At 46.9% G+C, this 12,434-nt stretch overlaps 2 protein-coding genes across 2 annotated transcripts; both read right to left on the reverse strand.

Moving 5' to 3' along the window:
* Positions 1 to 3,559: 3,559 nt before the first annotated feature.
* On the reverse strand, positions 3,560 to 3,880 carry LOC138961156 (uncharacterized). The gene has a single exon (XM_070332754.1). The coding sequence runs from the start codon at positions 3,878 to 3,880 to the stop codon at positions 3,560 to 3,562; it is 321 nt and encodes a 106-aa protein (XP_070188855.1).
* Positions 3,881 to 3,894: 14 nt separating this feature from the next.
* LOC138961157 (uncharacterized) lies at positions 3,895 to 5,493 on the reverse strand. Its single transcript, XM_070332755.1, has one exon. The coding sequence runs from the start codon at positions 5,491 to 5,493 to the stop codon at positions 3,895 to 3,897; it is 1,599 nt and encodes a 532-aa protein (XP_070188856.1).
* Positions 5,494 to 12,434: the final 6,941 nt, after the last annotated feature.

The raw sequence follows: 12,434 nt of genomic DNA on the forward strand, positions 1-12,434 counted from the left end.
GCTATGCAGCACAGGGAAACCACTACCGCGCTAAACAGCCTCGTCAGTTTTACTGCGTTTTGCACGAGCGGCGGACTACGGTCATTGTGAAAAAATGCAGTGCGTTCACTTTCATTCTGTGAGTTCCACAGCTTGACTAAATGTAGTAATTTCGCCTTACGCGACTTATTTTTTTTATAGATTCGCTTACATCAAATTCATGTTAAGATACACACAACTTTTATTTTGAGATTTGATTCGACATGTTTACTTGATTCCAAACACCCTCTACCCTTTTTATTAACCGATTCTCTCCCCTTTACACTACACAGTTATTTAAAGCCCAACCCCACCCACTCCCCTTCCATCCAACGTCTTATCTTTTTCTTCCAGTTAAAACTAAATCATCTTATACAATTCATATAATCCTGAAGCGTCAAATACTTTTGCCATGACTTATGATAAAAACAATAGCCACCTCATTGTGATTCAAACTGCCATGCGGATGGTGGCCATTTTGAATACCTCTCAAAAGATTTCTGATTGCGTCTTGTATTTTTGTAACTTTGTTTGGTCATTTCGTTTTATGAATATACAGGTGTTAGCAGCGCCCTACGTTTGTGTGTGTGCTAAAACTTGCCAACATTAACTAGCAGAAACCACAGGAAAGACATTGTCAAAGGATTTTTCCTTGACGACTTGAAGTCGGGATAAAATTAACCCTCTTACATTCAACTTTGGGTTCAAATCCTTATAATTACGTGCTCATCACCGTCTTATTTCCTGAAAACTGTTTGTGTACGCCCATTACTCAAATATAGGAATCGTAGATCTAAGCCGCTGATTTTCGATTCGTGTCTTGCCAGTAAATGTCATTGATGTCTATCAATTTAAGTCTAGTCATCAGATCACCTTCTGCTCCGTCCTTTCCTCCATTAATCCCCCCATCCCCTCTTTACGCCCAGCCCACACGCCCGTTAACCATCCCAAATAACTTCACCGTCTTCAACAGTCATTGTTGTCTGTCACAATACCTCATCAGATAAGCTTCTCTTCCGCCTTCTCTTACCCCCCCCCCCCTCCCTCCCCCCCCCCCCCCCCTCACCCGTTCAATTCACCGCCACCCCTCTCCCCCTTCCGTTTCTCCAAATCTATCCCTCTTTTTCATTCCTACTGTGCCAGAAGTTTTGTGCTTTCTCTGATTTCACCTCCTCTGATTTTATTTTGGCTTTCAATACTTCATGTGGCTATCGAATGATTTTTTTTATATAACATATCTCGAAATGCCTTCCAGCCAAAAATTTTTGGACATCTGCACAAGTACACAACGCGAGAGAAAAAAATCATACTGTGTTTTAATTACCTTCATCAGATTTACCGGGCAGGTTGCATCTGCCCCTACTGCCATCCAATGTCCAGTGTAATGGAAAATAAGGGCTCTTCCTGTTTGATCTTAGATCCTGTGGTTTGTTTTTAATCCCCATGTGTTCTTCAATCGAATTTACAGACCTTGTGTCCGTTCTTTTTCCCGAACCCCATGAGGCCTTCAGTCGAATTTAAAGACCTTGGATCTTACTCTGCTTTTACAAAATTCCAGATCTATTGATGTATATTTTTTTAGGTCAGGAGACAAACCTACCTCGTATTAAGCTCCAATCATCACCCTCATCGCCCGATTCCCTGTAAGATTTCAAACCTCCATTCCCTGTTGCCCGGGCACACCATTTTCAAAGCCGTTACATGTTTCAGCCTTCAAACGGTTTCCTCTCTCCTAATGTCCTCCAATGCTAACATCACTGAATAAGTAGGTTGCTTACTGTTTAATCTAAACTCCTGTACACTGCATTAACCCTGTGTGGTTTTCTATCATATTTAAAGACCTTGGATCTAAATACGTCCTGTCTCCTCTTTTTCATAATTCCAGATCTGTTGATGTCTAATTTCTTTTCAGCGGAGACGAGCTCGTCTCGCGTCTTGTCTTTAGATCCCTCGACCTGATCCCTGTCCCCTTGCTCCTTTCAGGTCTTAAACCTCCATCCCAATCCCCACACCCTCAACGACCTCTGTCTCTGTTTTAAGCGGTTTTTTGTTGTACACATGCCATCTAATGGCATCACAGAAAACATTTTGTTTTTGACAAAAGTTTTGTCTTTGACATTGTTCTAAATCCATTGATGTTTGATTTCTTTTCAGTTCTTTTCAGTTCTTGTCTTTAGCTTCCCTATGGATTCTTGTTAGTATCAAACCCCCACACCCCACCAAACAAACACACCCAAATCCGCACCCACGCCCACAGGCAACCTTCATTCTCTGTAAGTTTTCAGTCACATTTGCAGACCGTTAACTAACACTTGTTCCCCTTTTTCTATAAGTGCTTTTCTTTTTACTTCTCTATATGTTAACTACGTTAAGACATCAAAGTACTTCGTGCTCTTCTTTCGTTTTGCTCCAGGCTCTGGTATCTACCGCATTCTATTTTTTCTCTTTGCATCCAATCCTCAAATTCCCCTTACCTATAATTATTGTCAGTCTGAAATATCTCCAGAGCCTTCTTTCGTGTTATATACCAGACTAAACTTTTTTCCTTATCCAAAACTAACAATCTACGGTCCTTTGATGGAATTATAGTCATATGCAGACTATCTCCGGTGGTTTTGAACAATTAAAAAAATGTGAGCTCTTATATATTTCTGCGGTTGCAATATATTAAAATGTTAAAGAACTTTTTACAGTAAATGCCAGTGAACATTAGATCTTCGCTTTCTTTCTCTAGACGAAAAAAAACCAACATTGGAACAGAAAGAACTGTGGAACGTTATGCATGAATTCCCTCAAATGCTCTGAAAAAGGGCGTATTGTCAAAAAAAATAAAACCTGTCCAAAGTTGCTTGCCAGCCACCCGCTCCGCCCTCCCTCAAAGCCACACTCCCCTAAGTTCCAAGGTCACTGATGTCAGTGAGCTTTATCCCAATTCACTCGTATTTCTTCACACGGACAAAAGGTCTGACACATACCAAACTTTACCAAACTTGTACTTGTGTGGCAAAAAAATATCAAATAGAAATCATCTGATTGCCTATTTCATTTCCGATACCGTCAGGTACCAACTGGTAAAATACATAAAATTACTGGTTAACCCAGAGAGATTGTAGCTACAGGGTCTATGATTAACCTGATTCCTGCTGCCTGTGAAATGATTTCATCAAGGAAGTTCATCTGGCCGTCAATTCTGCCGCCACTTCCTCCATCTCCGCTACTAGCTGATATCCCCCCCCCCCCCCCTTCTTCCCCCACTCTTCTCCCTGTGACAATCTCCCTAACCCTTATCCACACAACCTACCCTCCAACGCACCCCCCCCCCCCACACACACACACCCCTACCTCCTCATCCCCCATCTGGTCGTCCAATCTGCTACCTTCGTTACCTTCACTACCACGTCTTCCTTCTCCATGCACACCGCCCCCCCCCCCCTCCTCTGTCTTCCGCCCGTCTTTTAACCCCCCCTCCCCCCGTCCCCTTCCTTCAATCTGGCAGCCCCCTCTAACCCCACCCCCACCCCTTCTTCTACCTACATCTCTTCTATAAAGCATCTTGTATTTGCGTCTTCCTTCTCCATTCCTCCTCCACCCCTCCCCCATCTCCATACCCTGTCTCAACCTCCCGTGCCCCCTGCCCCTCCACCCCTCCCCCATCTCCATACCCTGTCTCAACCTCCCGTGCCCCCTGCCCCTCCCCCATCTCCATACCCTGTCTCAACCTCCCGTGCCCCCTGCCCCTCCACCCCTCCCCCATCTCCATACCCTGTCTCAACCTCCCGTGCCCCCTGCCCCTCCACCCCTCCCCCATCTCCATACCCTGTCTCAACCTCCCGTGCCCCATGCCCCTCCACCCCTCCCCCATCTCCATACCCTGTCTCAACCTCCCGTGCCCCCTGCCCCATCTACCCCTCCCCCATCTCCATACCCTGTCTCAACCTCCCGTGCCCCCTGCCCCTCCACCCCTCCCCCATCTCCATACCCTGTCTCAACCTCCCGTGCCCCCTGCCCCTCCACCCCTCCCCCATCTCCATACCCTGTCTCAACCTCCCGTGCCCCCTGCCCCTCCACCCCTCCCCCATCTCCATACCCTGTCTCAACCTCCCGTGCCCCCTGCCCCTCCACCCCTCCCCCATCTCCATACCCTGTCTCAACCTCCCGTGCCCCCTGCCCCTCCACCCCTCCCCCATCTCCATACCCTGTCTCAACCTCCTGTGCCCCCTGCCCCTCCACCCCTCCCCCATCTCCATACCCTGTCTCAACCTCCTGTGCCCCCTGCCCCTCCACCCCTCCCCCATCTCCATACCCTGTCTCAACCTCCCGTGCCCCCTGCCCCTCCACCCCTCCCCCATCTCCATACCCTGTCTCAACCTCCCGTGCCCCCTGCCCCTCCACCCCTCCCCCATCTCCATACCCTGTCTCAACCTCCCGTGCCCCCTGCCCCTCCACCTCTCCCCCATCTCCATACCCTGTCTCAACCTCCCGTGCCCCCTGCCCCTCTACCCCTCCCCCATCTCCATACCCTGTCTCAACCTCCCGTGCCCCCTGCCCCTCTACCCCTCCCCCATCTCCATACCCTGTCTCAACCTCCCGTGCCCCCTGCCCCTCCACCCCTCCCCCATCTCCATACCCTGTCTCAACCTCCCGTGCCCCCTGCCCCTCCACCCCTCCCCCATCTCCATACCCTGTCTCAACCTCCCGTGCCCCTTGCCCCTCTACCCCTCCCCCATCTCCATACCCTGTCTCAACCTCCCGTGCCCCCTGCCCCTCCACCCCTCCCCCATCTCCATACCCTGTCTCAACCTCCCGTGCCCCCTGCCCCTCCACCCCTCCCCCATCTCCATACCCTGTCTCAACCTCCCGTGCCCCCTGCCCCTCCACCCCTCCCCCATCTCCATACCCTGTCTCAACCTCCTGTGCCCCCTGCCCCTCCACCCCTCCCCCATCTCCATACCCTGTCTCAACCTCCTGTGCCCCCTGCCCCTCCACCTCTCCCCCATCTCCATACCCTGTCTCAACCTCCCGTGCCCCCTGCCCCTCCACCACTCCCCCATCTCCATACCCTGTCTCAACCTCCCGTGCCCCCTGCCCCTCTACCCCTCCCCCATCTCCATACCCTGTCTCAACCTCCCGTGCCCCCTGCCCCTCCACCCCTCCCCCATCTCCATACCCTGTCTCAACCTCCCGTGCCCCCTGCCCCTCCACCCCTCCCCCATCTCCATACCCTGTCTCAACCTCCCGTGCCCCCTGCCCCTCCACCCCTCCCCCATCTCCATACCCTGTCTCAACCTCCCGTGCCCCCTGCCCCTCCACCCCTCCCCCTTCTCCATACCCTGTCTCAACCTCCCGTGCCCCCTGCCCCTCCACCCCTCCCCCATCTCCATACCCTGTCTCAACCTCCCGTGCCCCCTGCCCCTCTACCCCTCCCCCATCTCCATACCCTGTCTCAACCTCCCGTGCCCCCTGCCCCTCCACCATCTCCATACCCTGTCTCAACCTCCCGTGCCCCCTGCCCCTCCACCCCTCCCTCATCTCCATACCCTGTCTCAACCTCCTGTGCCCCCTGCCCCTCTACCCCTCCCCCATCTCCATACCCTGTCTCAACCTCCCGTGCCCCCTGCCCCTCCACCATCTCCATACCCTGTCTCAACCTCCCGTGCCCCCTGCCCCTCCACCCCTCCCCCATCTCCATACCCTGTCTCAACCTCCCGTGCCCCCTGCCCCTCCACCTCTCCCCCATCTCCATACCCTGTCTCAACCTCCCGTGCCCCCTGCCCCTCCACCCCTCCCCCATCTCCATACCCTGTCTCAACCTCCCGTGCCCCCTGCCCCTCCACCCCTCCCCCATCTCCATACCCTGTCTCAACCTCCCGTGCCCCCTGCCCCTCCACCTCTCCCCCATCTCCATACCCTGTCTCAACCTCCCGTGCCCCCTGCCCCTCCACCTCTCCCCCATCTCCATACCCTGTCTCAACCTCCCGTGCCCCCTGCCCCTCTACCCCGCACCCTATTTCCACCTACATCCCTTCTAGCATCTTCTATATGCGTGGAATTGAGCTTAGCCTGCATCTATGTCCGAAAGAGATCATCTATTTCCTCATCATTTGCCTGCAAAGTGAAAAGCTTTGAAGAGACTTTTCGAAGCCTTTGACTTTTCCCTCAAGGATCCTTCTCTCATTCTCTGTCACGTCGGTCGCAGCTTTGATAGGCTATAGCTTTAGCCCGGATGAAAGAATGATGTAAGCAGGGTTGTCGTCATCAGTGTCGTCACCAGACGCTCCAAGTAGGTCTCCATCGCACGCAGGTAGGTTCGTGTTCGATGCTAGTGACGTCACGAGGGAAGCGATGTTTGATGCTGTGCAAGAAGATAGTGTACCAAGAAGAAGAGTGCTGCCGATGATACTAAAATACGGTTCAGTGTGTGTGTGTGTGTGTGTGTGATTGGTGGGGTGCGTGTGGGGCTGCGTACGTGTGTTTATGTGTTAGTGTACGTGTGAGTGCATGCGTTGGTGTGGGTGCGTGCGTGTGTATGTGTGTGTGTGCGGGGGGGGGGGGGGGGGAGGGGGTGTGATTTTTTTTTAGTATTAAACTCACTTACTCAGTACTAATTTAAAAATAAAATTGTTTGAGATAATGAGGATCCTTGCTGAATTAAAAATCACCTCGCGGGCAAATTCTTGCTTTAATGTATGATTGTACTGGTAGGAAGGTTGGACGTTTTCCCACAATGCACCGCATGATCGAAACTTTTTTTGATGTAGATGAATTTTTGATTTGTGTGTGAGTTCTGAGTAGCATATAATTCATTTTGTTATTGCTTACATGTTGCATGTCAATAAATTACCGGGGGACAGTTCTAGATTTAGAAAGTTGATTGGTTTCCTTGGGTAAAGCCATAGTCACCAACTGGGGTTTCTAGGCCAACACAGCTAGCTCATTTCCTTTTTCAAGTCTTGTTTATTCAGGAAGCAGCCTCTGGAACGCTCTTCCGGACGCCCTGCGGCAATCCACCAACACAGATTCTTTTAGAACCAAATATTCTTTCCATTTAATGAACTCTATGAACAAATAAACTTGATTGGTATGTTTTCTTTGTATACAGTTGTTCATTATTGGAATTATGGTTTATTGTGACAAAATCACGAAGATTTGGCTCTGTAATACATTGTTTTGCTGAGCTAATGTATTGTTGGGTTACTTTCCGTTTATTTTCATTGCTTTACACCCAATTTTGAACACTACCTTATGATCTACAATGCTTCTACATAATGCGCTTCATGTACATAAACTTATATGTTCTACCATTAATGTTTTTATGTAACCTTTTTTTCCCTAGTCATAGTTATAGTAAAATAGTTTAGTCCCTCTTTAGGGCGAGGGCCAGATGCAAAAAAGCATATCTATGCTTATTCTTGTCACCCTCGAAAAATAAAGATTTGTCATTGTCATTGTCATTGTCATTTTTCCGTAAACGTTGTAAATGTCAAAGCTCATTTTGAATCTATTAGGACAATGAAAGGCTCTGGGCATTGTACCCACCCCTAAGAGACACGGTAACAGAATTTCTTGAATCGACCCAGGGATATGACATAGAAAAGGAAAAAATATTAAAAAGAAAGAAGAGAGAGGAGGGGGGGGGGGGTGGGTGGTTGATGGTTGCGACAAGAAGGAAGAAAATTTAAAAATAGAGTTACAATAGAATTAAAGTAAAAAGACTGTTTCAGCGGTCTTTGTCTTTGTTGTTGTTGTTGTTGACTTTGTTGTTGTTGTTGTTGACTTTGTTGTTGTTGTTGTTGACTTTGTTGTTGTTGTTCTGGTAGGAAGGAACAGAAAGTAGAGACAAAAGGAAGAGGCATCTGTTTTCGGTAGACTAAGAACGAACTTATTATGTTTTTCTAGTTCGGGAAAAACCTTGCGAATACAATTTGAGAGAAAGAAATATTTCGCTGTTGATTTACATGTTCACTAGGGTAAATACACTCGCAACGATCAGAATGTGGCGTTAGTCTCATCTAAGAAACGTATGCAGGGCTTTCTGCTGGATGATATACCAAAGAAATGTATTTTATTTATTTAATCATTTATCTATTTATTTTGGTTTGCTTGGTTAGATGCGGGTATGGTTCTTTTTCTCCCCCTGAATGTACGTATGCAGCAATGAGTAGTCCAGCAATCAGTTTCTGTTGTGATTTATACCAGACTTACTCTGTCGGCTTAACCCCATAGGCTGCAAATGCTATGACGAGAGACAGTAGAGAGGTCTAGAAGCAGTGCGTGAAGCCAAGACAGAGAGTGAGCGAGAGAGAGAAAGAGAGAGAAACTAAGGAGAGGGAGAGGTGCGTAGGAGGTGAGGGAGGGGGGGCGTAATATCGGTCGTCACAGATAATTTGCTGTCAGTCTGCTAATCGGCTTGACTGCACCGTGCGGCCTTTTTGTCTTCCTGAAAATGACATGATAAAGACCTGATGCGATCTTTTGTGTAGTTTCTAATTCAGGCTAGAAAGCGGGGTGGGGGTGGGGGTAGTTGGGGAGTTTGGAGCGAGCGACTAAGCCGAGACAGACAGAGAGAAAAAAAGAGATAGACAAAGAAACAGACAGGCGAACAGATACAGACTTGACAGGCAGGGTGACAAATGAACTGAAAAACAGAGAGGGCAAAAAAGAAACACAAAACAATTAGGAAGAGAGGAAAAGGCGGATAGAGATAGTGAGCCGGGGAGCTAGAGGGAAAGAGGTACATTACCCAATATTGACGGACTGTATGATGATATATTCTGCTATGGTCTGTTGAGACAGTGATATCAAAATCGAGACCGGAGGTCGAGATTTTGATATCACTGTCGAAACAGACCAATAACAGAAGATATCATCACACAGTCAGTCAATGTTAGATATATTGCTAATTCTCTGGACATTTTGTATTTACTGTAAAGAAATTACAAAAGTATTTGTCTCAGTTTTGGCTGTTCCATATCCCTCCCTCTGATTATTATTTCTTTTTGTTCACTCTTTTCTTGTACTTTTCAGTATTTTAAAATGTCTTTCCTTTCAAAAAGTCTTTAGTCACTTGCTCTACTAAATTCTGGGATAATTACATTTTCATATATATTTGTTTGTTTTTATTTTTGAAGTGGGGAAGCAATAAAGAGGTCGTCGATATCAAAACTGATATCGACGGAAATGTCGTCGATATCACTTTTGCACTGAGCTCAGTTTTGCCCAATTGACCAATGGAAATCCACGTAACATATGAAATAGCAATATATATAATTATATACAAACAGGAAAAAGAGAGAAAGAGGGGGGGGGGGGGGGACGGGCGCGTAGATGCTGACTGCGAGACAGTGAGCAATAAATAAATAAATACATAAATAGATAAGTAATAACAGAAAGGAACAAGTAGAAACAGAGCCAGACAAACACAGCCATCAGGTACATAACGAGAAGACCCCAAACTGAGGGTAATCACGGTCAGAGACTGACCTTTGTGGAGTTAATTACCATTTCCCTCTTTCTGGGTCTGCATACCCTCACTAGCACAACATCAGACGCAGACGGCAGACACGGCAATGCATAATTATTTTTCCCGCTAGCCATCGACGGAGAACAGAGAGAGAGTAGAGAGAGAGAGAGAGAGAGAGAGAGAGAGAGAGAGAGAGAGAGAGAGAGAGAGAGAGAGAGAGATAGAGAGAGAGAGAGAGAGAGAGAGAGAGAGAGAGAGAGAGAGAGAGAGAGAGAGAGAGAGAAAAAACAACTAGAAATCGTTCATGTTATCACTAAAGGATTGTAGGGTTCAGAAGGACATTTCTTACAGCTGGTGATTTTTATAACAATGTACATTGAGACAACCAAATTTTCACGTGAAGGCCGTTCTTAATTGAGCCCGAAGTTGCCTTTTTTCAGCAAAAATACAGAGCAAACCCTTCAAGCAGCGAGCTTCGTTAAGTAGTCTTCGCGAAGTCGACTTTGCCCAATTAATGTCAGGCTTTAAAAAATATATATTTGGAGAGGAGGAGGTTTATTCACTGATTGAGAAGAGTCCCCGTAATCTCAAAACGTCAAAGTTACCAATGCTGCACACAGAAATATAAAATAACCCAATTTATAAATGCACACGTTTAAGGATTTTCTGCATTTTTTTCCTATCACGCTGGCGAGCCCTAGCTATATAATAATAGTAATAGTACTTCAAGACTCGGCAGACTTTGCAGAGTCAGAGACTTGTTGCTGTGAGAAAATACGCCACAGCCAATTAAAGGACCTCTAGTCGTCCTTGGCCACAGCGCAACACCTGCGGTGACCAAAACTGACTACCAGTCCCCCCACAGTTCCAGACTCTGCGCCTCCAGACTAGGCTTGCAGAGCCACATTCGAGTGCACAGATAGCTGCAGAACACAAAAGTCTTCTTCGGGCCCGAAGGACATCCACCGCATCTTTTTCTGTTGTTGTTTACAGCATTCGTACAGAAGAACACTGCGGTGTGAAGGTGCATCTTGAAACGATCTATTATCCAATTTCTACCGGCATTGTGAACAGAGCCTATCCAGTGCAGATCAGTTGCGGAAGGATACCGATCATTTTTAGCGGGTAAAAAGTCAGTTTTGGAGCTCCATAGACTAGTACGCCGAACTTGCCAGTGACTACTTACAACATAGGTAGGCTTAAGACTGGGCGACACTGACAACCGTCAAAAACTGAAGACAAAGACGGAACGGCATTATACGTCAAGCAAAAATGTGAAGCTTGAATGAAAACTAACGTGATCATAGTTACCGCTGCGCTGAAAACTCTGAGGATTCCAGCTGCACCCGAGTGTGAATTCTGGACAGCAGACTCAGGAAACGTTACGCTTGAACGCTCTCGATTAAACGCGTGAGAAACCAGGGGTGACAAGAACATGGGATCGTGTTGTGAGGTTATTGGATTTTGTCGCCTAAAACGTGCCGACACGGTTGCAAACTTTTGTTTTTAAAGATTTTTTTTTGTACAAAGGTCTGCACACTCATAGAGAGAGGGAGGGAGAGAGAGAGAGAGAGAGGGAGGGAGAGAGAGAGAGAGGGAGAGAGAGAGAGAGAGAGAGAGTGAGAGAGAGAGAGAGACAGAGAGAGAGAGAAGAGAGAGAGGGTGAAAAAAGGTGGAGAGAGAGAGAAAAGAGGGTGATATAAGGTGGAGAGAGAATGAGAGAGAGAGAGAGAGAGAGAGAGAGAGAGAGAGAGAGAGGAACACACACACACACACACACGTACACACACACGTACACATACTCACGCTCACACACACACACACACACACACACACACACACACACACATACACATTCACATATACTCGCTCACTTACAATTACTTGACGAGACATGAAGAAGAAACCAATTCAAACAAACAAGCAAGGAACAAATAAAATACCACACAGGCAAACAAACAGCATGAGAAATGTGTGCAGGAAAAATTCAGAAAACAAGAGAAAAAGAAACAAAACACAACAAAGAATGGCAGGGAAAACCGCAGAGTGAATCAATTAAGAATCGAAAGCCATTAGAGTAACGGTGGTAAAAAAGTTGACAAGGAGAGAGAGAGAGAGAGAGAGAGAGAGAGAGAGAGAGAGAGAGAGAGAGAGAGAGAGAGAGAGAGAGAGAGAGCGAGAGAGAGAGAGAGACACACATACACACACACACACACACACAAACACACACACACACACACACACACACACACACACACACATAGAGCGTTACAGACACAGAGACAGCATACATAACGCCTGCTGCAGCAATGAATTTAACGTAAAAATGAAGTGTTGGGAAAAAGATTAATAATCTCAAATGAAATAAAAATGAATATAAAAAATAATATTTAAAAAACACACATTTTTTAAAGCATGACAATGGCAAGAAATCCCATGTTTATTTCAGTGCTCTCAACCCTTCAGGGTTATATTTAATGGCACAGTCCTTCCTGTGTGGGCGATGACGATGTGACACGCCGTCTCAGATCTCTTTAGGCTTTGTGTGGGTGTATGTGTGCATGCGCGCACGTGTGTGTGTGTGTGTGTGTGTGTGTGTCCCTGTGTGTGTGTGTGTGTGTGTGTGTGTGTGTGTGTGTGTGTGTGCGTGCGTGTTTTATGCTGTTTGCGTTCGCTGTGCTTTAGAGCGTCAGTTACTGTGATATATAGACATGTTGCTCATTAAATGCTTATGCAATAAGTTGATCTTAGTGGTGTATTTATGTCCGATTAAACCTTTTTTTTATCGTGTCTTTGTGTTATTAAAAAAGCGACGTGTTGCCACAAGAAATACTTCCATGTTTATGTAAAATGAAAATGGACATTAAAGTTATCTTATCTTATCTTATCTTTTCCAGGATAGAACAAGCCCTACACTTGTAGACATATCATAATCAACTGCTTGGCTTCTGTCTAC

Source organism: Littorina saxatilis, linkage group LG3 (genome assembly GCF_037325665.1).
Source record: "Littorina saxatilis isolate snail1 linkage group LG3, US_GU_Lsax_2.0, whole genome shotgun sequence".
Lineage (NCBI taxonomy): Eukaryota > Metazoa > Mollusca > Gastropoda > Littorinimorpha > Littorinidae > Littorina > Littorina saxatilis.

Coding starts and splice junctions, on each gene's coding strand:
- LOC138961156 (XM_070332754.1), bottom strand. CDS start 3,880: ATGGGGGAGGGGTGGAGGGGCATGGGGCACGGGAGGTTGAGACAGGGT.
- LOC138961157 (XM_070332755.1), bottom strand. CDS start 5,493: ATGGTGGAGGGGCAGGGGGCACGGGAGGTTGAGACAGGGTATGGAGAT.